This window comes from Trichoderma reesei (assembly GCF_000167675.1).
Source record: "Trichoderma reesei QM6a unplaced genomic scaffold TRIREscaffold_6, whole genome shotgun sequence".
Classification (NCBI taxonomy): Eukaryota; Fungi; Ascomycota; class Sordariomycetes; order Hypocreales; family Hypocreaceae; genus Trichoderma; species Trichoderma reesei.
The window spans coordinates 1,362,008-1,386,067 of NW_006711153.1; the positions used below are offsets into that span (position 1 = coordinate 1,362,008).

The 24,060-nt window shown below is 52.5% G+C and overlaps 4 protein-coding genes across 4 annotated transcripts; all 4 read left to right on the forward strand.

Annotated features, from left to right (window-relative positions):
* Nucleotides 1-5,310: 5,310 nt before the first annotated feature.
* TRIREDRAFT_59364 (uncharacterized protein) lies at nucleotides 5,311-7,946 on the forward strand (the record flags this gene model as incomplete). The annotated part of the gene is made up of 4 exons (XM_006964146.1): nucleotides 5,311-5,391; nucleotides 5,442-5,523; nucleotides 5,577-7,672; nucleotides 7,740-7,946. Coding segments are annotated over 4 exons (2,466 nt in total), but the record flags the coding sequence as incomplete, so codon positions are not given.
* A 2,990-nt stretch (nucleotides 7,947-10,936) lies between these two features.
* Nucleotides 10,937-12,736, forward strand: TRIREDRAFT_106168 (uncharacterized protein; the record flags this gene model as incomplete). The annotated part of the gene is made up of 6 exons (XM_006964147.1): nucleotides 10,937-11,020; nucleotides 11,522-11,655; nucleotides 11,759-11,927; nucleotides 11,966-12,127; nucleotides 12,363-12,406; nucleotides 12,547-12,736. The coding sequence occupies 6 exons, from the start codon at nucleotides 10,937-10,939 to the stop codon at nucleotides 12,734-12,736; spliced, it is 783 nt and encodes a 260-aa protein (XP_006964209.1).
* A 4,459-nt stretch (nucleotides 12,737-17,195) lies between these two features.
* On the forward strand, nucleotides 17,196-19,558 carry TRIREDRAFT_76919 (uncharacterized protein; the record flags this gene model as incomplete). The annotated part of the gene is made up of 2 exons (XM_006964148.1): nucleotides 17,196-19,450; nucleotides 19,528-19,558. The coding sequence occupies exons 1-2, from the start codon at nucleotides 17,202-17,204 to the stop codon at nucleotides 19,556-19,558; spliced, it is 2,280 nt and encodes a 759-aa protein (XP_006964210.1). The 5' UTR covers nucleotides 17,196-17,201.
* Nucleotides 19,559-22,490: 2,932 nt separating this feature from the next.
* TRIREDRAFT_59628 (uncharacterized protein) lies at nucleotides 22,491-23,533 on the forward strand (the record flags this gene model as incomplete). The annotated part of the gene is made up of 2 exons (XM_006964149.1): nucleotides 22,491-23,104; nucleotides 23,269-23,533. 2 exons carry the CDS (start codon nucleotides 22,491-22,493, stop codon nucleotides 23,531-23,533), a joined length of 879 nt encoding a protein of 292 aa, XP_006964211.1.
* Between the last annotated feature and the right edge of the window lie 527 nt (nucleotides 23,534-24,060).

Genomic DNA, 24,060 nt, shown 5'->3' on the forward strand with positions numbered 1-24,060 from the left:
CGAGCGACGAGGCGAGCGGGTTCTGGGCCGACGAAGGCGCAGATGCCGTGGGCTCGACGGGATACAGCACCGGCGACATTGTAAACATGCTGGATCAAGACTGGCCGTGGGACCTGGACTTGGACGGGCTGGTCTGGGAACAACAAATTCCCCTACTGGAGGAAGACAACCTGGATAACAACGCCTGTATCGACGAGGGTGTCATAGGTGTCGATTATCTGTCGCTAGCGACCGAGCCAGGTGATGCTCTACCGCCGTCGTGAAGCTTCTTGCTTTTTTCTCACATTTTCCATCCGCGTATTTCACGGTCATCTCCAAATTTGCGCTTTCACTATGGCGTCAAGCCGTCTTATTTCTTATTTTGCCCCGGGGTAGAGGAGACCGAGACGGCATCTGATAGATGATGATAAGGGGCAGCCCATGATCTCGCGCCCGATACTCGGGCTAGCAGGGGTAGTCAGTCGGCGTAAGACTCATTCGGTTCCATGCGGCGCTACGAAACGCGAAGCACTCGTCTACCTTCGGTTCATTCTGCCGTATAAATCCATCGACAATCTGACTTCCTCTGAAGGAAAATATTACGAAACCTAGACCTACGCGCTTATACAGAGATTTATACGCCTTCCAGGACTTACTGCAGAACTTACTGCAAAGACTACGACATATTCCCAACTTCGTTTTGGTCAAAGAAGAACAGGACAGAAGAGCGAGATGACAGCCCACGCCAGCCGAGTCATCGTCGCCTCGCGCAACCCCGTCAAAATCTCAGCCGCAAGGGAGGCCTTTCGGGGCATGTTTCCGTCTACAGAGTTCTCCTTCACCGGCCTCAGCGTCCCGTCCGGCGTTGCTGACCAGCCCATGACGGATGCAGAAACCCTGCAAGGCGCCAGAAATCGAGCCCAGAACGCCCGCGATGCAGAGCCGCAGGCAGACTACTGGGTTGGCATTGAGGGCGGCGTGGACGACAGCGGAGACTCCATGGAGACGTTTGCCTGGGTCGTTGTGCTGGGCAGGGCAAAGACGGCAGGGTCAAGGTCGGGATCAGAACCATCAGGATCCCAGACGGAGTCTGCTGCAAATGACTTGACCGAACCAACTGCAACGAGTGATGCTGCAGGAAGATCAAAGGGTGTCGAACGCATGGGAAGAGCTCGAACCGCGGCCTTCTTCCAACCAGAGGAGGTAGCCAGGCTGGTGCGCGGCGGCATGGAGTTGGGCCCGGCAGGCGATCAAGTGTTTGGAAGCGAGAACTCGAGACAGCATTCCGGATCAATAGGCCTGCTGACTGGCGATCTGATCAACCGGTCGGCCTATTACGTGCCGGCGGTGATTGGCGCGTTGATACCGTTCAGGAACTCGGCGCTGACGTTTGCCAGATTCTAACAACAAGGCTGATGGAACTTGAGAGCTGGAGTCAGAGGAGGAATACCAAGCTGCCGTTGCGATATCACCGGTACGAGGGAGATTGGACAAGAGAGCCACGGAACTACCCCTTGAACCTCAAGAAATCCCACCTATCCCACCTACCAGCCCATCATGCTATTTCCATGTCCATCTATCCACATGCGAGTGCTCTCTTTGGCCAGAAGAGCCTGTGCTTCTCGGCGTTTGAACTTGGCACAACAGCCGCTCCACATGTCGCTATCTTTGGCATCAGCTATGTGATGTTGATAGAGTCTCCCCATATCTCCCCTGACTGTCTCGCATATAGCTCCAAGGAAGGAGGCATGCCCACCAACGCGTTCTAGAACACCTCTTAGAAAGACTCGATAACTGGCTGATACTATTTTTGCATCAGAGTTGGCTTGCTGCACAGGCTCTTTGGCCAGTTGGCTGCTATGTTGCTGTTGCCACACCAGATTTCACGTTTCGAGCTCCTTCAAGGCCCCTAATTAGCCCTGATTGCGATGGTCAAGGTGTGCTCTACCGCTGGCACAGACAGCTTTGAAGCAACCTCGCGACACCCCCTCATGCCTTGCAAGTTGCAACGGGTACATAACCCGGAGATGGCGGGGTTCGAGGAATGGTGGCTGCCAGAAGCTGGCATACTCGGGGGAGGTGTCTGTATCCTCTGGGGACTAATAGCTCGTTACGAACACGGCGAGGGTGGTGCTGCTGCATCAGGTTCATGATTGGGCGAGAGACTGATTTGCCTTGCTCCAGGTCCGTCTGATTGGGCAAGATGTGCGAGGCAGGCTTCAATCTTTGAAGCTACGACGGACCGCCTTGGCTCTAAAGTAGCCTCATGAACGGCCTCTTGTGGCTGGCGTCTAGCTAGCAGTAGCCTCGCCGCCACTCCAACCAACGGGGAGTGTCGTTACAAAAGTTCACGATGAGGCTGGTTCTCCCAGATATGTCCAGGTGATGGTGTGTTGTTGGTTGATCTGAGAATGGCGGGCTTCGATGCTGCCTCTCCTTCGTAGCTCTAAGCTCAAAGAGACATGGACCTTCTCATCGTCCCAAGCCACCACGTTTCCAGCTCGACGCTTTCCCCTTTTGTGCGCACCTAGCACTGCTACAGATGTCGGGGGAGACGAGCTATGACCACGGGACTCGCCACTTCGCAGGCCGGCCTACGCCGTTGGTGCACATCGAGAGACCGTCGCGGGAGAGTAACTCGGGAGGGCCGTCAACGCCACGTGCTGTAGTTCAGCCTCTTCAGCCTCTTTTCGTCGAGCTGAAGGGAGGCTTTTGAGTTACCTAATCCGATCTCCAGAGACAAGAGGGATCGAGCAGATCGACGCCACAGAAGAGACCCCCCCCCCCCCCCTTGACTGGAGAAGCACAGAGAACAAGAAACGACTAGGGGTTCGGAGCTTCGACTGCACTCACAACGGATCAGAGAGAGGGGACGTGACGACAGATTCTGTCCCGAACTGCTCCATTGAGTGCGGGGATTGATGGATGGCTCATCCTGCCCATAGTATTGCGATGCCAATGACGACCAAGGTGGGAAGCTTGCAGTGGCATCTTGCTGGCAGACCTAGCTGCTGAAAGATTGTGCGTGGGGGTTGGAGGTTGCCTGAGACTTTGCAGTTACAAGATAACCTTGTGGGTGCTCAATCGCTATCTATGTATGTGACTGGTGTGCTGCTGTGCATGCACCACAGGTTCTTTCGGTCCCTCGATACTGCTTCTGATATGCCTACAATGCGGATATGAAGCTGCAGTGATACGCAGCCAAGAGACGGCAGTCCGGACCGCTGCAGGATTCATTATCCAGAAACGGCAATCTGTGACAGAGGCTGAGAGGCTGAGGGGCTCTCTGCATATGCGAATGAGCAAGCGATTGTCTTGGGAAGACAGCTGCTGGTATCAAAGTGGTGGTGTTCGTAGTGACGTGTCGGGCGGACAGATTTCTCCTCGGAATGGTTCTGGACATGCGTCTTTGATACGTATCATCATCGCCCGACGGACGAAATGACCCGGGCGGCACAGAAGTGCATAGAGTGCACACGAGAGACTGGCTCGAGAAGACGACGATTTGGCTTGTTAACGATTGTCAAGCTGGAGGACAGTTGACGGTAATCGGCAGCTGGCTCTTCCAAGTTTTCTGATGCGGGGAAGTTGGAGTTGGCTTGAAGTTAGACTTGGTAGCTCTCGAAAGGCTGTCGAACGGCTCGAACTCGTCAGCACCTTGCTACATAGATCATGACAGGGCTAACGGCTGTTGCTATGAGTCTCGACAGCCGCGAGGACGGTTGGCGATCAGCCCGTCTTAGCCTTGGCTCCTTGTGGCTGCGCTGAGAACTGAGACTGGCGCTGAAGCTCTCGATTGAAGCGATCTTGAACGATTCGATTTATCAGCGACTGCCGACCGCGCCAAAACTGAAGTCTTGCCGCTCTCCTGAGCCACAACGGCACTTTGAGCAGAGATTCATCACATCAATTGACAAGTTGGCGTCAAAGTTTGGAGTTGACAGGCTAAGAAGCATAGGCGGATGGCTTGGTATTATTAGTATTAGTACTACTATGCTGTATTACGCGAGTCCGTCCGGGGTGATGAGACGTGAGAAATACCTTGTCATAGGTAGGTAAGTAAGGAAGGCTGCAGAGGAGAACACTGGAAGCTTATTACGGCTTCTTGCATATACTCGTGTGGCATGAGCTGTACAGGGGGCCAGAGCTGCTGATGATGATGAGTACGGCGGATGTTGGCACTCTCGACCAGTTGTCACATCCAGTTCTTTACTTAAAGGTACTTTACATACTGCAACGGAAATGCGACTCCAAAAGCTTGTCGGTAGCCGCCATCTTCAAGAGACAGATTACTGAGGGCTTGCCGAACGCTCTCTAGCCGTCAATCGTCAACAGGACGTTGTTGTGCTTCCACTAACTGTACCTTAGAGAGCACCTCAGAGTAAAAGTCGAGCGAGAGCACTAGCCAGCACCACCATCCTGCTGCCGGCCACTCACAGTCGCCTTGAGCTGATCAGTGTCGTTTTTCCTCTTTTAGCAGTTTTGCATCTGCATCTGCAGGTGTGTGTGTGTGTCTCTACTAATCTACTAAGCTACTAGTACTCATCTATGCAGAGGCGACTATTATCGTGAACTAGGTAAAACAAATCACACCTCACCTGGTTTGCTTATCTTTCGATAGGTTCATTATTGTAATATCTCAGTCAGTCCATACTACCTAGGTAATTATTGAAGATGGAGGAGGACAAGACAAGAAAGATGCCGCTTGTAAATTAATCTCATCCTGCAACTTGCTCCTTCCGTAGCACAGGATGCCTTATCATCCATCATCCAGTCGGCAATTGATGCGATAAGCATTGGAGGAAGGAACGCACCTTCCGTCATGTTGCACAAGGCAAAGATATCATCCATCTCGTCGCCACAAGCAATTGATTCCCTTTTTTTCCTTTTTTTTTTCGGCCTTCTCTCATCTCTTGATTCACTCTTCTTTGCTTCTTGTCGCAGCCATCTATTTTCTGTTTTGAAGCTTCTCTTCCTTTGCTTTTCTGCTGCGCTTGTATGTCAGTTTGCTTGTTTTGTTCGTTCCTCTAGCTGGAGATCTAGTTGGGAGTCCAAGTTGGATATATCGACAACCTCCCTCTGCCAGCTTCTGCCTCTCACCCGCCATGTCGGACAGCAAAAGCCCACCATCTGGGGGCGTCTTTGATGAGAAATCAGTACGTTGCTTTATTTTTAAAAGAGAGACTCCGTTCAAGATGAGCACCTCAGAGGATCGATCATCGTCATCAGTCTGCTAACTCCCATGCCAAGCAACAGCCCTTTGATGCCACTGTTGAAGATGCCCAGACCAGCCACACGGAAATTGAAGACACAAACATTGCCGCCGTGGGCCGTGATCTCGTCGTTACCGAAGATGACTTGCTCGAGGCTAGAGATACGGCAGCTTCTTACTCTCTCGAGGATGTGCGCAGGGTCAGTTATCCTCCCCTTCTCGCTGATGGAAATCCGCGCTCACGGAACAGATATTGACCATTGTACACAATCGTCACAAACATGATCTCAATTTCCCTTCCGCCGTGCTTCTCAGAATTGGAGACTTCCTCGGTATGTCCATATCCGGAACTCAGTGTGCTCTCACTCACTGACCAGCCAAAAAGACAATGACTTCATCTTTGACAATCCTGAAAAGCACCATCGCCTCATCGAGGAGATGAAGATTGAAACCGCCCTCATTGTCAACAACAGTCCATATGCCCCCGTCCGGGCCATCGTCGACAACCATGATGACCCGTCTCTCCCCGTATCCACGGTCCGTGCCTGGTGCATGGGCATCGTCTTCGCCTCCGGCGTCTCCTTTATCAACGCCTTCTTCGCCATTCGACTGCCAGCAATTGCCGTGGGCAGCAATGTTGTCCAGCTGCTAGCCTATCCAGTTGGCAAGTTCCTGGAAAAGACCCTCCCTGATTGCGGTTTTACTCTCTTTGGCGTTCGACATAGCCTTAACCCAGGCCCCTTTAACAAGAAAGAGCACATGCTCGTGTCTCTCATGTCCGCCATCTCCGTCAGTCAGCCCTACACAAACAACATCATATGGATTCAGTACCTCCCCAGGTTCTTCAATCAGGCCTGGGCCAAGAGCATGGGTTACCAGCTTCTCGTCGCTCTGTCCACCAACTTCATCGGCTATGGCTTGGCTGGCCTTTGCCGCCGCTTCCTTGTCTACCCTTCCTTCTGCGCCTGGCCGTTGACCCTCGTCACTATCGCCCTCAATTCGGCATTTCATGCGGATGAAAATCCTGCCGTTCCCGGCCCCTTCAACAAGGTGTGGACCATGTCTCGCTTCAAATTCTTTGCGTTTGCTTTTCTCGCCATGTTTTGCTGGTTCTGGGTGCCTGGATATCTCTTCACAGGACTCTCCGTCTTCAGCTGGATGACTTGGATTGCGCCCCAGAGTAAGACCGTTGGTATCCTCACCGGGTCGACGTCGGGCCTGGGCTTTAACCCTTTTCCAACATTTGACTGGGCCGTTCTCACCACCGACATCGAGCCACTCATCACCCCCATCTTCAGCACCATCAACCTCTTCTGCGGTACCTTTTTCTTTGGCCTCGTCATCTTGGCCATCTACTACACCGACAGCTTTCACAGTTCCCACTTTCCCATCGTCTCTAATACGCTCTTTGACCGCTTCGGCAAGGCTTACAACGTCTCCTCCATTATCGACAGTCGCGGTATCCTTGACCCCGATGCATACCATGCCTATTCGCCTCCCTACGTCTCTGCCGGCAACACAATCACCAACTTTAGCTTCTTCACGATTTACACCGGTGCCCTCACCTACGGCCTGCTCTACCACCGCCATGACGTGATCCACGGCTTCACCTCGCTCTTTAACAGCTTCCATCCGTCCAAGAAGAAGGAGATGGCCGAGGCTGAGGCTCTAGATGTTCATAACCGCTTGATGAAAGCTTATAAGGAAGTTCCTGAGTGGTGGTATCTATCAGTCCTGGCCGTGAGCATAGTACTCGGATGTGTCGCCTTGGCTCACTACCCAACGTACACCTCGCCTGGCGTCGTCTTCTTCGGGATCGCATTGGCCCTCATCTTTGTTGTGCCCACGGGCATTATCCTCTCCATGACCGGCATAGAGGTGTCTCTCAACGTTCTGGCCGAGTTCATAGGCGGTTCCTGGGTCGAGGGAAACGCCTTGGCCATGTGCTACTTCAAGACGTTTGGCTACATCACCTGCTCGCACGCCCTGCACTTCAGTGCCGACCTCAAGATTGCCCACTATCTCAAGATTCCGCCGCGCATCATCTTCTGCGCCCAGATGATTCCCACACTCTTCTCCACCGTCATATGCGTTGCCGTCTTGCAGTTTCAGATAAATCTCGACAACGTCTGCGCCCCGACCGGCGCCCCCTACGCCTTTACTTGCCCGAATGCAAATTCCTTCTTCACCGCCGCCGTTCTCTGGGGCACTGTTGGCCCCAGACGGCTGTGGGGGGCCAACGGCACCTATACTGCCACTCTTGCCGGCTTCCCCATTGGTATTGCCGTTGTCCTTGTCTTTTGGCTGCTCGGTAAGAAGTTTCCCAGGAACTCCATATTGCGAAACGTCCATCCCGTCGTCATGCTGTATGGAGGCTGTCTCTGGAACCCGCTCAACCTCACCTACATATGGCCCGCTGTGCCCATTGCCTGTGTCTCTTGGCTCTGGATCAAGGTCCGTTATCTGGCATTTTGGGCCAAGGTACGTCTTTACCTGCAATTTCGAGCTCTGCTACATGTAACAGCTGATTCCCATGGCCTACCTCTAGTACAACTATATTCTGTCCGCTGGTTTCTCTACCGGCCTTGCCATTTCTGCCCTCATTCAGTTCTTTGCCCTGACGTACCATGGCATCCACCTCAACTGGTGGGGGAACACTGTAATCACCAAGGGCTGCGACCTCTTTGGCCTCTGCAGGCTGAACCCAATGGCTCCTGGAGAGTCTTTTGGGCCCGGTCCGGGAGAATTTCGATGAGAGTCCGTCAACATTGCAGGTTTTTATGCTGATGTTTGTGTATCACGAGTATATGAGACGGCTATGCCTTTTCCATTTACCTTGTGCTTAGAGTCTCGTATTCCTTATGGTCTCCTGACTCGAGCCTTTGTTATTCTGCACCAGCGATTTCCCCCCCTGACGTTTCCGTTGACAACAGGCACGGTGATGTAGTTTGTATGCTCATGTCACAAGGGGACAGAATGATTGAAGGCATGGATGCAAGACAGCAAAGCAATGCCACGCGTCTACCAGATATATGTTGCAATCGATCACGAATAGTCCACATCATCTTCATCACTTGTGCCATGGGCCGCAAAATGTAGAAATGGAAATTTCCATTTCAGAGTTATACTTGGGGCCCCCCTGCCCCAATATCCATCCCGCCCTCCATCCTCCCCCTCCCATCCCATCCATGTCCTTCCCATAATCCATCCATCTCCTCCAATGTCCATCTCCTTCCTTGTCCCAATTCCAACTACTATCTCAATCCATTAAGTTCCTCCTCTTGACACCGCCCGATATCCGTCCAATTCCACCGCTCCAGCCCTTCCGACTCCATCCCAAATCCAACCATCCCAGTTTCCATCCAGAACCCTTCCGTTTCCAGCCTTCCGTCTCGTTGACCCATTACCCCATTACTTTCCCATTTCCTTCCCATTCCTTTCCGTTTCCATCCTTCCATCCATCCATCTCTATTCCATATCCTCCCTGGTCCCAATGCTCAATCCTCCGCTCTATTACCCAGCCTTGTGCTGGCCCATCCCGTCCAATGCCGTCCATCCCATCCATCCCAATGCGATCCCAGATTCCCCATCAAGCCCTCCGTGCCTTTGGCATAGGATTAATGTATGCCAAAGGGGCCCCCCTGCGAGGCCAGAGCCTTCTTTTGCGCCGCACGTCATCAGACAGACAAGCCTGCTAGGGCTTGGGCCATATCTCATGACGTGCGGCCCAAAAGAACACTCAACCCACGACGGGTCATTGAAACTCCTCCACCGGTTTTCCAACCCGATTTCTCCAATCCCTTCCCACTCCATGCATCCTCCGCCCTGGCCATCTTGCCAGCCGGTTCCTGTTTCCTCCCACCCTGGCCCAATTTCCAGATTCCTCCGCTCTATAGGTGTCCACTCTGAGTTCTTCCCTCCGCTCTATGTGCTGCTGGCCTCCTTCGTCCAGGCACAAAAGGTGGGCAGCAGAAGACGCGGCCCTCATCAAGACGGCAGGCCCGTCCTCCTGCATCGATCTTGGCTCGACAGAGTTGCGCTTCACAACACCGAGCAGAAGCCACGGTGAGGAGCAGCAGTATTCCGGAGCAACAAGACTGATACACCCGTGAAAGCCCCCAAAAAGAGGCACACATTGCAAATTGAGCACATGGTCAAGTCATTCTAACGCCCCTCGAGGCGAGTCTTTGACCATACTCAAACGCCCTCCAGCAGGACAACGCGCCGTTGGAGCGAGCGCGTTGTATTCTGGAAAGCGATCCATCCATGACAAAGTCTAGGATGGATATTGCAATATGCTGGTTTGACAGCTAACGATCGGCATGCCGTTCGTTCCTCTCCTGATGCTTTCTTTCTAGTGGGTTGCTGCCCATGGTTGAAGCCTTTTCAATTTTTTTTTGTTTGTTTTGAAGTTTCCAACATGCCCATCACCCGAAGCGAGTGAATATGGGTGAGTACAGCAATGGGCATGTATCTGTATGAGGAGCGGGGACTAAGGCGGGCGAACCCTTTGTTAGCCTATCTGATGCATGGACAGGAGGACTTGAAGGAGACTCACCGATGCATTCTCAGAATGATCGATATTCCCATGTGTAACGAGCGGCAGCACCTCGGGGCACCCTAAGCCTCGGCCGGGGATGTTCTCTAGAGATAGAGGCATCTCCGGGTGTCATCCTGGGCGTCTTGGATCTTCGCAACGGATTCGGGATTGACGGTCTTCTGGTGGAAAAGCAGATGAATCGATGCGAGCAAGAAGATGGTTGACGACGCCCAAGAAGTGGGGGAGGAGGGTGCCCCTGAGGGCGGGGACAAAGCAGAAGGAGTGACTATAGTTGGATTGCTTTGCGATAATAATGATGTTGGGAAAAGAGAATCCGGAATGCTAACGAGAGGAAGATGCACTTATATAGGCAAATATTCCTCCTCTGGCGCTCGGGACGGCACGCCCATTCATCGGTTCAGATTCTCGCCTCTCTGTTACTACAGCTACTATTACTTACTGCCTGAGCCTGCCGGCTTACTTACATGCTCGCCCAAGGGCACACTTGCAGGCTCACTTACATGACAGCTTCAGCTGCCGGCAAGGGTTTCCTCACGGGTCCAGCGCTGCTTGGGCGAGCATAGCCCAGGCAGCTGAGGACGATCGGACAAGGCCCCCGGTACGCGAGAATGACTAGTACATACTGCCAGCTACTAAGATCGGAGAGCTCGATCGCCCTTCGAGTCTCATCCCCATCCCCATCGACCGCGGGAGGCAGGCCTGGGGAAACCCGAGAAACAAGCCGATCTGATCACGTACGCGATTGGAGGGGGGGGGGGGGGATATGAGACGCAGCTGCGTAGACTATTGAGCGGGAGAAAAGAGACCCATATGCCGTGCCGGGCCACCATTGGGAGTTGCAGCCGGGAGACATGTACAGTATCGTGGCCCTCGAGAAGAGCGTATCGGGGCTCGTTGTCGCTGCATGGCGCGTCCGAAGGGTGAAAATCAGGCTTCGGGGGAGGGGATATGAGAGGGGGGCAAAAAAAGAAAAGAGAGAGACAGAGAGAGAGAGAGACAAAGACAGAGATAGCGGCACGGAGAGACATTGGGCATGTGGGGAGTAGAAGGGGGGGGTGGACGGTGTTGGCTATTAGTACATGTAAGGGATGGCAATTTGCATTGAGGCCTGAGAGGCGCAGGAGAGTTGAGATGTGAGCCGTGTCTGCTTGGGGACTGCATGTGCATCTGGGAGGAGGGGGGAGATGATCATTTGGTGGCTTTACGAGGTGCTGCTGCTGCTGCTGCTGCTGCCGTTGCTGTCGCTGCTGCCTGTTGCGGTGAGGCTTGTGGGTGTGAGACATGATGTACGAGTACATGTCTTGTTTTGTTGCCTTTTCTTGTTCATTGCAGCTGAGGTGGTGATGGTGATGGATCACTTTGTTGAGGGGGGGGGCGAATCGAGCTGCATCCGGGGGGGTTGGAGGAGGGGGGGGGGGGGGGGGGGGGGCCGGTGTTTTATTGCGGCTTCGAGTGTGATAAGGAGGAGACGAGATGCTGCACAGTTGCATGTGCATTTATGCGATGCTTGGATGTGACTGTTTATGCGAATCAAGTGAGCACACGTTGAGAAACCACCTTAACGGATGTAGGGTAACATCTGAGGCCTGATGGATGTGTTGGGTTGGGAGTGATGAGGTGAAGTCCTTTGGATGAGAGAGGATATTGGGGATTACACGAGAGGAGTCGCTCTGGATATAGTAGTATTCGCAATTGATGCATTCTCTGAGAGGTGGATGACAGACAGGTCTGGTATCCTATCCTATCCTACCTTACCTTGCATATCTCAGGTAGAGACGATAGGTCTCCTCAATGGATTGGGCACCAATGTCGTCAACGAGCAGCTACAGGTCGAGACGCCACCTCAACAATCTGCCAGCAGCATCAACACAGAATATACCGTAATAATATCAACCCTGCTTTTGTTGCTTGAAGACCTGGTCCCATGTCAATGCATCGGAAATACTATCCATAAAACAATGCTCGGTAGCACAACATAAGGTAAATAAACGGTACCATCTCTGCAGCAGCGGGGGATTCCCGTACGGAAGCGCCCCCCTGTTTCAGAGCATGCACAAAAACAAGGTAAAACAACGACTGTTTGTGCTCCTCCCCGCTTCAAGACACCGGATGGGAACCGAGCCGAAACTGAAAGAGAAAAAAATAGATCCTCCGCAGTCTGTGATGAACACCATCGTGTGTATGTAGATGCTGTGCAACAATGACAATGGCAGAGCGCACGGGGCAAAACGCCCGAGAGCCCGGATTCTGGCTGCGAGTTGTGTGTTAGTCGCAAGTCATACGTGGCGCGGCAGCAGCCGGACCCGAGACATTGCGAAGATAGTAGTGCCCGAAGCTTTTCGGACTCTCTCGATCTTACTACACGATACCACTATGTATGGTACATATCTTGAGCAGTCCGAAAGATTTCGGGGCGTACAAATGTCTCAGATTTGTGCACAGAACTGCCTTGCGCGGGCAGCAAAATCACAGAGTCTAAGCGTCACCAGGGCACGGCATCAAGCAAACATGATGACATTGATCCTCTACCTGTCTCCACCCCGAAATATTTCGGACGCATGTCTCACTGGAAAGAGATCGAATTAGAAGTGATGCTATTGGCTTTGACAGAAATCCCGAAATCTTTCGGACGCCCATGTCTTAGGAGGTCGGCGGTAAGCAGTTTTGGCAGGTTGATGGTGACGCTCTTTGTCGGGGCCGAAAGATTTCGGGCTGTCTTACTCTGGGACGATTTATGCTAGGGTCTTAATCTCTAGTAGAATAATGATGTTCGGTAAAGAACTATGGATCACAGGAATAAGGTAGGAGAGAATAGTAGAACCCCGAAGATTTCCGGCCGCATATGTCTTGTGAAGTCGGCCATCAGCAGTGACAAGAGCTTGACCTCTACGCTCTTGTCGAGTACGAGAGATATCGGGCGGAAACACATACAGCGCATCAAATACAATGTCCCGGCCTCCAAGAACGATGATGCTGCTCAATGAATCCAAGTTACCACACGGTTGAAGGAGAATCCCGAAGAATCTTGGCCGCAATGTCTCATAAATTCGGTGATAAGCAGTTCGATATCGGGGTGAGGCATCTCATGCTGTCGGGCCCGAAATATCTCGGACCTCTCAACAGGCTCTCACCATTGCCATGTCTCAGCCTCAACAAGAACAATGATGAGATGAAATATGTAGCGATACTGGCTCAAAGACGAGTCCCGAAATATTTCGGCCGCAGATGTCTCATGGAGCCGGCGATAGAGTGTGAGAGGAACTGATATCGACGAGTATCACCGACCTTTTCGGGCCCGAAATATTTCGGACGTCTCACTCTGCCATCATCGGGTTCCTAATGTCTCGACTTTGTCAATGAGTACAGAGAAAAGGCGCTGGCCAGCAGAGGAATCCCAAAGATTCTCGGCCGCAATGTCTCACTCGCTCGGTGGTAACAGCACGATGTGGACTACTGGAAGCGTCGTCCCTCTCAATTATTGGTGAAGCTTGGAGATTCCGAAGATCTTTGGCTGCTGGCCTTGCTTTTCCCAAGAGTCAAGGTTTCACAACGTGTCGACTGATCTAATAATGTCTCTGAGACACCAAAGTGATCTTGTCTCATACGGGAGCAAAGGTCCGTCCAAGAACCAGGTTATCGTAGCTCTCTAAGACACCGAATAGGTTCGGGATATGCTTCTTACACTTATGAAGAAAGTACCCGTGATAGAGTCAGGTTGTTGCCTTCTGAGATGCCGATGACGTTCGGGCACTCGAGAAGATCCGATTTATCACAGGTATTGTAATTAGTATTACAGGACCCAAATTATTGTGCAACGCTGATCTTTATACCAATGGTATTGACTATACCGAGGGGTCGTCACCGTCTCTGGATATACAACAAGCCAGGCTATCATTGTACTATCAGCCATCTTTAAGGCATGCTAATAACTTTCAGATATCGACCTCGCTGTATAAGATATTCTCAGTGAGAGAGTCATTATTGTACTGTACTCGGATGTTGATCACGCTGTCTATGAGAGCATCTCGACGAGAGCCGGGAGGCCACCTTGCTTGTCAAGTTGACGTACAATCTCGGCAAGAAGAAACGCCTCTAGACTACTGTTTAAGCATATTTGCGAAACAACAAAAACTTCCGGACGTTCATCTTGCTTCGTCCAAGAGCCAAGGCAAATAAGAGGCCCGAGTGGTCATGTTTCCTTGTGAAACACCGCAAATATTCGGCTCTGCCTTGGCTTGCTTGGCAGTACAGCCTCAACCAGGTATCATCACCATCTCATTGTGAGAGACCGAAAACTTTCGGAAATTGGTCTACTCCCTTGAGATCACAGCCACAACGAGGTTGTCGAGTGAGCTCCTATGAGCATCTTGTAAGGCCGAAAATTCTCGGGATTGACGAATAGCAAAGCCTCAATGAGAGGTTTGAGGCATATAGTAGATATATTGTGAGACACCGAAAATCTTCGGGAGCTCATCTTCCTTCCAAGTGTACAGCCTCAACTGAAAGTGAATTCATTGTACAAGCATCTTATGAGACACCGAAGATTCCCGGAAATTGATATGGATTCTGTGGAAAGTACAGCCTCAACGATATAGTTGACTTACGTGTCGTTCAACATTGAGGCATCTCAGTGAGCACCGATAATTTTCGGCATCTCATCTTACTCCTCTGAGAGAGTATGTGCCTTGTCAGCCTCAACTGAGAAGTCATAGTATTGGCACATGCATTATTGTGAGACATCGAATCATCTGGGCTCATCTTGTTTCCCTGAGCGCAAATCCCAGCAAGAGATCAGGTACATACTAGGTAGTCGCACAAACATGTCTGTGCGACGCCGAAGATTTTCGGGAGCTCAGTTTCGGAGCGCAAGTATATGATCATATAATTGTCCCTTGTGCTCTTTCTCTGAGGCACAAAAAGGATGCCAGACGCTTGTCCTGACGCAGCAGAGAGGAGAGCGATCCGGAAGGCTGTGCAGTGATTTGAGCTGCTGCCAAGTGACGATGAAATTACTGCTCATCTCACCTCAGTATTGCCTTGAGATTCCCGAAAATTCTCGTACACAAGGCTCAATCAACATGGAGAGGCGGACTGCCTGGTTATTGACTGGACGACAATCAATATGTCTTGTCGGAGATGTAGGATGACCATCCATGATGTCAATAGTCAGCAAGACTGGAGAAGAGCAGCCGTCGATACAACCTCGTGCTCTGTGAGTCTCTCCAACCAACCTAGGTAGGTATGTCGGTAAGGTATTTACCTCACGCGGGGTGGCATGGAGCTCAGGTATTGCACCAAGCAGGGCTCTCCAGTCATATTCTACCTGCTGAGGACTGCAAAAAATACTGTAAGCTTCGATGCCCTGTGAGCCCATCGTGACGACGTGCAGATACGTGCAAATACGTGCAGATACGAAGTTTGTGTCCGTATTTGAGAGGCAATGCATGTCACTGTCACCTTTTCAGTGTCGCCCCGTTGAGGCGATGCATGAATTGAATGGTGGTGGTGCGGGCAGTGGAGCATCAGTCCAAGAGCCCGGCTCTCTGATTGGGCCAGAAGCGTCAAAGCCTGTCGGGACGGGGCGGTTGGCGGTTCCGGGTACCTGAGCGGTACAGTATGAACAACTTGGAAATCCACTGAATGAAGGTTGACAAAGGTTGAGTCCAGCTCGAGCAGAACCTCTGCGGACGGGCAAGGACCCTGATGAAGTCATGGAATTTAGTAGTGAGTTGGACCAACTGCCGGTAATAGCAGCAGATCTTGGCTGCTCATCAAAGGCAGCAAGGTCATCTGGTGGCTGGTATAATGTACCTATTCCATGGGTATCTTGGAAGCAGACCTCGTACCTCCTACCTCTACAGACTGACCAGGGCCGGCAAAGGCAGAATGCAAAGAGGCAGGAGCAGGCCAAGCCGCGCCTTTCCCATGTCTGCGCGCAAAAGCCAAGACAACAGAGGAGAAGGACTGAAACCTCATTCTTCCCTCTCTCGCCTCCTCTCGTCTCCTCTCCTCCTCCCATCTCCAGCCTCGTGTCTCCTGTCAGCCGCGGCTGTCCTCATGACTGACTACCTACCTATTCGCGACAATCGAATCGGTGAAACGCCTTCTCGCAAACTCCAGGGTCGACAAACTTTTGGTGGGCGATCCGTCGGTTTTTAAACGCGAGCCGGCTGCTTTGCTGCACCACATCACATCACACAAACCACGCGCGCAAACAAAGACGCACGGTATGGATCGCTGCCCACCCCTGAGGCCACAAGCCCGGGAAAAGATGAACGGCGCTTGCTGACATCGAGAACCAGCAGAGGGGAAAAAATGGCCCGGCCAGGGGTCCCCCCCAGCTTCTCGTTTCGCCTCGTCGAATGAGCGTGCAATTCGCTGCCCTCTTCAGGAGAGGCCCAGGGCCCCGTATTTCATTCTAATCTGCTAGCAGTGCTAGTACGGAGCACGGAGTGCCAGTAATCTTAGCACTACCGCCTCGTATCGCATCCTCGCCAGCCGAGTCGCCCGCTGCCATACGAACCAAAAGGGCTGCTGGTGCTGCTGCTGGGGCCCTGTCTTGCCTGTCCTGCCTGCGTGCTTTGCACGATCTGCGAGCGGATCCCGCCTTCATACGGCCCTGAAACGGCGCTGTCGGGGGGACTCAGCCACCACCCATGGACGCGTGTTCGTAACAGCCAGCCCGCTGCTGCAACCACACTCACGCACCCTCACGCTCACTCGCTCGTTTTCCCTTCTCTCGCCTGGCTCCATCCGTCGTCCAATTCACTCTTTTCTCACCTCTGCTGGAACTCGGCCGCCTTCTGTCGCTTTTTTTGTTCTTTCTTCTGCCCTCCCCAGATTCTCCCTCGTGTGTGGATGGATTATTTGGCGACAGACCCATCGATCGCTTTCACCTCCACGATAAACATGGTCGCTCGCTTCCTACTCTCGTTTTGAATACAATCTTGATTCTTCCTTTTCGCCCTTCGTTTCTCCTTTTTATTGTCGCTGGCTTCTATTCGCAAGCACGGCGCTTCCGATCGCTCTACCCAAACCACTCCCGCGCCGACGACATCGACAACGACGACTTCGATTCGCGAACCAGTCAGCGTCTTTTCGACCCGAATACCTCACAAGGAGCCGTCGCCAGTCACTCTCCAATCCCCGATTCGATCTCCCAAAACAAAAAAGACTTGCTTTGGCCGGACCATCGTCTTTACAGATCTCGTCGCGCAACAACCCTCCACCTTCTTCCTTCATCTTCCGTGGCCTTTCTCAACCACTCGAGACGTTCCGCGGGACGAAAACGGCTCTTTAATTGCGCAACTCTTCTTGTTTCACCTCCCGACAACTCCTCGACTCCATTCTAGGCCAACCCATCGCTTCTCGTCTCCGCCGAGAGAACCAGCCGGACGAACAAAGTCACAAACCACGACATAAACACCATCGAACAACTCAGCCGACAAAATGTGGTTTTCCTCGAGGAGCGCTTCGCTCCTCTTTGCCGCGATGGCGGCACTACTGTCGCCGGTGTCTGCTGAGAACATGCTCGTGTCCACATCCCTCAACACCTGTCAAGAGAACTCGGGTCTCCAGGCCAGTTTCTTCAACGTTGTCTTCACCCCGAACAACAACTCCGCCGCCATCCAGCTGGTCGCCACGTCTTCCGTTCAGGGCTACGTCATGTTCGATATCGAGGCCTCAGCCTATGGATACACATTCCTCAAGACCCAGCTCGACCCGTGCAAGATTAAGCTCGCCGGCATGTGTCCCATGACGGCTGCCGCCAAGTTCAACATCCCCTTCAACATCCCCGTCAGCGCCTCTGCAGCCTCTCAGATCCCCTCCATCGCCTACTCCGTTCCCGACCTGGATGCCAGCGTCCGCGTGCGTATCAATCTGACCAGCACCGGAGAGAGCATTGCCTGCGTCCAGGCCGACATTTCCAACGGCAAAACGGTCAACTTGGTGGGTGTCAAATGGGCCACGGCCATTATCGCTGGTATCGCTTTAGTTTCCTCCGCCGTCTTCAACGGTCTCGGTCACTCCAACACGGCTGCTCACGTCGCGGCCCTGTCACTGTCTCTGTTTGGCTACTTCCAAGCCCAGGCCATGATTGGCTTGACCGGCGTCGGTCTGCCCCCCATTGTCCAGGCCTGGACCCAGAACTTCCAGTGGTCGATGGGTATTATCCACGTGGGCTTCATGCAGACCATCTTCACCTGGTATCAGCGAGCCACCGGTGGCACGCCCGCCTCCCTCTTCAGCTCCCTGGGCTCTGTGTCGGTTACTGTGGAAAAGCGCGGCCTGGACGCCGGTCTGGATGCCGGCCTTGCGATGGGCAGGGCTATCGTCAAGCGCAGTCTTGCCCTGATGCCCAAGGCAGCCGCCAACATTGTCCGACGAAGCGGTAACATTTTGTCTCCATCTGGTGGTTACGTCGTGTACGGAATTCAGCGTGTGGCATTTTCGGCCAAAATCGAAACCACCAACCTCTTCATCACGGGCTTGACCTTTTTCTGGCTGTTTGCCATCTTCACCATGCTCGGCGTCACCCTGTTCAAGGCTCTGTGCGAAGCCCTTGTCAAGCAGGGCGTGATGAAGTCGGACCGGTTCCTCGAGTTTCGTAACGGATGGCGCACCGTTCTCAAGGGCATTCTCTACCGTATTGCGCTCATCGGTCTGCCCCAGCTCTCCATCCTGTGTTTCTGGGAGTTTACGCAGGCCGATTCCGCCGCCGAGATTGTGCTTGCCGTCTTCTATTTCTTTTGTCCATTGATCGCGCTCTGCTGGGGTGCTAGCAAGGTGATCCAGATCGCCCGCCGGTCCATTGACATGCATGGAAACCCAGCCTACATCCTCTTCTCCGACCCCCAGGCTCTGAACAAATGGGGCTTCCTCTATGTGCAATTCCGTGCCTCTGCGTACTACTTTATCGGGCCCATCTTGGTCTACACGCTCATCAAGGCCATGTTTGTGGCCTTTGCGCAAAAGACCAGCGTCGCCCAGGCCATTGGCTTCATCATCCTCGAGGTCGGCATGCTCATCGCCACGTCGGTGCTGCGCCCGTGGATGGACAAGAAGACGAACTCGTTCAACATTGCCATCTACGTCATCAACTTCTTGAACTCAATCTTCCTGCTCATCTTCACCAACGTCTTTGGCGCACCCCTCCTGGCCATTGGTGTTGTGGGCGTTATCTTGTTTGTTCTCAACGCCATCTTCTCCCTGGTCCTCTTGCTCATGGTGATCGCCTCAACCGCCTATTCCATCTACCGCAAGAACCCCGACGCCCGATACCAGTTCATGGCAGATGACCGAGCATCCTTCATGAAGTCGCAAACCCAGCTGAACAACAACGCCGCAACCGAGCTGGATGCATTGGCGGTTACCGCCCGAGGCGACAAGGCCGGCTACAAGCTCGGCGACGACGAGGAAGCCTCCATCACGTCCAACGAGCAGCGCCATCCCGCAGACGCGACAAGCAGCATGACGTATGCTCCTCAGTCCATGTCTGCTCAGGCGCCGTTCTATCAACCGGCGCGCTCAGTATCGCCAGTCAACCCGTCTGTGCCGCTCTTCCCGGCCAATGACCAGCAGTCTCACTCGTCATATGGTCACGCGTCGCCATCACCGTCGGCGATGCGACACAGTCCATCGTTTGGTAGCAACAGCAACACAAGCCCAGGCGGCTATCGATCACAAAACAACGCAAGGTATGTTCCAGCCCCTCCCCCCCCCCCCCCCTTTCGCCGACAGGAAATTCAATCGTGGTTAACGCATGTCCGTGTAGCCCCTGGCAGCGTGGTGCTGGTTACGACTAAAAGAAAAAGCTCCATCTCGACCCGACTCGTTTGCCTACAGTGACGCACATTTCTTTTCCAAATTTTTTGTTCTTTTTTCTTTTTGTCGCTTTGCTTTGTTTTCCAACTCATCCACCATTGGTCGCGCGGAATCTCACATGGGAGAACAATGGTCAACCCGATGCGCAAATATACCTTATCGCAGCAGCCACGCGTGTATATATATTCCTTGTGTATGCCGGGCTGTTCGTCGATGTATATTGGGCACTAGATCAAGTGCAACAGAAGGAGAGCGGCTGGCTAGCTCTGTTACGGCGATGCGATGCGATGCGATGCTTGTAAAGGCGTTTGTTATAAGAAAGGCTGACCTTTGATCCTTGTCTTGGCTGCTTAGAGGGAACAAACTTGTTTGAAGGAGCGAGCATACATATAAAGGGGCATTCATCATTAATGCTGCTCGGCTTATTTTTTTCTCACGGATGTACATAGGATCTCGCTGGAGGGATCGAGTCGGCCAGTAGAGGCCGATAGTTATGACTACTAACTACCTACTACTACCTACCTACCACCTTGTCTTGCCCTATGCCTTTGCTTTACTTTGACTCGGGGCTGGGGTTCTGGATGTAGAGCATGCGGCCTTGAGAGAGACTTGTACAATGTTCATCTTACGGCGCCATGGCTCTTGTATGGGCTTCTCTTTTTTTTTTTTTTTTTTTTTTTTTCTTCTCTCCATTCTCTCGCTTTCTTTTCCTTTTGCCTTGTGCCTTTTGCTTTCCTTTATCTTTTTGTATTCTTATGCCTTTTTGATTCTTTATTCTGTATTATTTTCTGTTTCTCTTCGGCTGCTCTTGCAGTCCTGTATTACTTCTTGCCGCCATTCATCTTCTTCTCCTTGGCTACTTGTATTATCTTTGTGGAAGTGGTTTGCTTATGAGTTTCTAGACGAAATTGCCTTACAACCTCTCTTCCTCCCTCTTTCTCTCTCTATCTCTCCCCTATCTCTCCCTCTATCCATCCATATTCATCCTAGAAGGATGAAGACTCAACGCCACCGTATGCCAGCCATGTATTATTAGCCAAGGCGAACCCGTAGACCCTTCTCAGAACAGCTTCATGCTTCAAGCGGTAACTTGGCTGCTTGCTGACCTTGTCTACCTACCTAGCCAAACAAGAGTACACAAGCCGCAGCTCCCACACACATTCCATATAGTAGGGAGGTAGGTAGGTATCTAGGTAGGTAGACATGATGACGTGATGGATCCATTTGCTGCTTTTCTTCTCGTCCGCCATCGGGCCGGCGATTTTGGACTATTTTGTATCCGCGCATCTCCCCGAGGGGGCCAAAAACGAAAGAAAGAACGGAAGCAAGAGGGGAAAAAAAGGAAGCAAGAGGAAAAAAAAAAGAAGAAGCAAGGATCAGATACGCACCGATACGCACTTCGACGAGCTGCATGTCGATGTTAGTTGCCTAGTGCATTTCGTTTCAAGAAAGGGGGGCACATCCAGCACGCAGCACACAGCACACAGCACACATGGTATGGCGGGATTTTGCGCGTTGGTTCTCTCTTCCATACCTATATTACCATCTCGCTTGTAGTACTGGTATGTTGGATGCACCCCAGGCTGCAACTGCAATGCGGCTTGGCAAGACTGGTAAAGGGATTGAACAGAGGAAGAAAGCATGTGCCGGATAATGCGGGGGAGACAGCCCGGCAGTGGCAAGGAGTTACATAGTAGTTGCAATATGGATAATCTGGACCGATCATCTGGACCGATTATATTTGACCGTTGTTGCTAGGCCTCTCGGACTGTGGGATTTAATGGTGAGTAGATATTTATTGTAAGTCGTGGATCGAGTAGAGAGCAGGAGGACAGAGGAGTAATGCTTGCAAGTGTTGGGGGCATGTTTTGTCTGGTCTGTAAGACTTGTACTTTGAATCGACCGCTTTCGAGCCCCCCAACACCTCAATAAAGCCCAGAAGCATGTAGTATCGGGAGATATATGACTGACTTGATGCCCAGGCATACTGTACAAGACTTGAGCCACAACATCTGCTGAGCACGTTTCTGTATGTCACCAGTTGGTCGCAGAGCAAGAGACCATCACCCCCCATCACATCCCAGCGAGAATCCGTGCGCACCCCTGTCCGTACAAGTCGGTTGAAAGTGGTCATGCTACTAGCCTCGAGCAGGAAGCTTGCAACGACTTGATCCGCACTTTAAGGGCCGAATCCACAGTCCGCATGCAAGTCTTTTCAACCCGGCTTTTAGGGATACTAGTATTCTCTCAGTCTTCGGCCCTAAATGTATCTTCTTTCGAGAGGGGCGCGTCTGGAGGATCGTCGTGATTTAGGATAGATGAGGCCTATGACAGGTCCGGGGAGTCTCGGGAGCGCAACTTTAAGCAATATGGTTAAAAGGGAAGAAGTGGGAGGGGACTGAGCTTCAAGGGGCAATTAGAAGAAGCACTAGCATGCCTGCGCAGGACGAGGCCGTCCTCCGAATGCTCGGTCCGAATAAGTGCCATTACGTGCCGTGCTCAAGGACGGGGGTCCCGTGTAAGTTGTTAGTGAGTGCCTGGATGGACACGGGGGGTTGCCCGCGTTGTTTCGAGATTTCTTCCCACAGTCACAATCCAAGGCCTGGTCATGGCAGTCATCGTGCGCAAGTAAGATGACAGGACAGGGAACCACGATCCGATAGACACGGCGGGAGCTATTCTTGGTCTGATTGATGATGAGTCTAGGATAGATTTGTATAGCCGGTGTTCTTGAGATTTGATAGTACAAGTATATATAGTCAGCTTGGAGACATGGCCAGGAGCGCAGGATCAGCAGAAGGCATCGTGGTTTTTTAAGTCAGCAGAGCTGTTCCCTCCCCCCCCTGACTTTGACTTACATCCTGACTCTCCTGCTCCTGAGTCTCTGTCCATAGTCCTGTCCCTCCTGTGACAATGGCTCTCCGCTTTCTCGTCAGTGCCGGCGTGCTCCTCCTGTCGCCTCTGCTGGCCGAGGCGTCCCGGTCCGCAAAGCGCGGCCTCATCTTTATCCCCAACTCGACGACGCTGCAGGACAACTCCATCTGGGTGCAGACAAACTCGGACCTGACCTGGTACTACAACTACGGCAACCTCCCCAGCGCAGACTATGTCTCGATCCCGCAGTCCAAGTTCGAGTTCGTGCCGATGATGTGGGGGGTTGGGCCGAACCCTTCGCAGGACTTTGCCTTCCGCGACAGCGTGCTGGGCCTCATCAACGGCGGCACGCCCATCAGCCACGCCATGAGCTTCAACGAGCCCGACGCGCCGGCCGCGTGGGGGGGCAGCGACGTGATGCCGGCCAACGCGGCGCTGGCGTACATTGCCAACTTTGTGCCTCTGCAGCAGAGGGGCGTCAAGATTGGGCTGCCGGCGTGCACGGGGGCTCCGTCGGGGCTGGACTGGCTGCATCAGTTCCTGGGCAACTGCACGCAGCAGCTTGGGAGGGACTGTCCGTATGACTTTGTGTCGTTGCATTGGTACGACAACTTTGATGGGCTCAAGAGCCATATCAATGATTACGCTGTAGCGTGAGTCCCTTCTTCTGCCAACAACAACAACAACAACAACAACAACAACAACAACAACCCCCTCCCTTTGCCTGTGTTTGCCTCTCTTGATATCATATCAGGGGCACACCAGCATCTGACCTCTGTGTGTGGCTTCACAACTGACGACTGACTTGAACTTGCAGATTCCCCGGCAAGAAGCTGTGGGTGACCGAGTACGCATACGCCAACCAGGACCTCCCGACGACGCAGCAGTTCTTCAACGCCAGCGCCGACTACATGGACGGCCTCGCCAGCCTGGAGCGGTACAGCTACTTTGGGGCGTTCCGGTCCAACGTCTCCAATGTCGGGCCCAACGCGACGTTTCTGAACAATGCGGGCAGGTTGACGGACATTGGCTCGCTGTATCTCGGCTTCGGCCTGACGGGAGTGATTCCCACGTCTGGGTAGGATGCTGATAGATGTGAGGAGAAGGAGTGTGAATAAGAGTAAAGTAGGTATGAACGAGATGGATACGGTAGGACAATCTGTGTCTGTAGTGTATATACTTGGATACCTTGAGAGCGAGTCAGCTCTGATACTCTTGTCTAGTACTAGGTAGGTAGATAGAGATACAGCTTCTATACCTTATATGCAGTCAAGGGCAGGAGAAATCGTTCATGCCGTGTACAATTGCAGTTGTGCATCCATTTGCCAGCATCTTATCGTGAAGTTGCCTCACCACAATACACGTTAGGCGATACCTTACTTAAGGTACATAGTAGTAGTCAAGTGAGGCAGGAACTTGCAACTCACGTCACGTCGTCCCGCAACCTGCCGTGCAACATCTGGTTCGGAAGGAGCGTTCAGGATCGCACATTTCCTTCTCTTACGTTTCTTACCTCATCAAACCATACTTTACAAAGACTTCTTTATTCTCTTTTTTCTTTCTCCTTCTCCTCTTCCTATCCCCTTCATCCTCCACGCTTCTCCCCAAG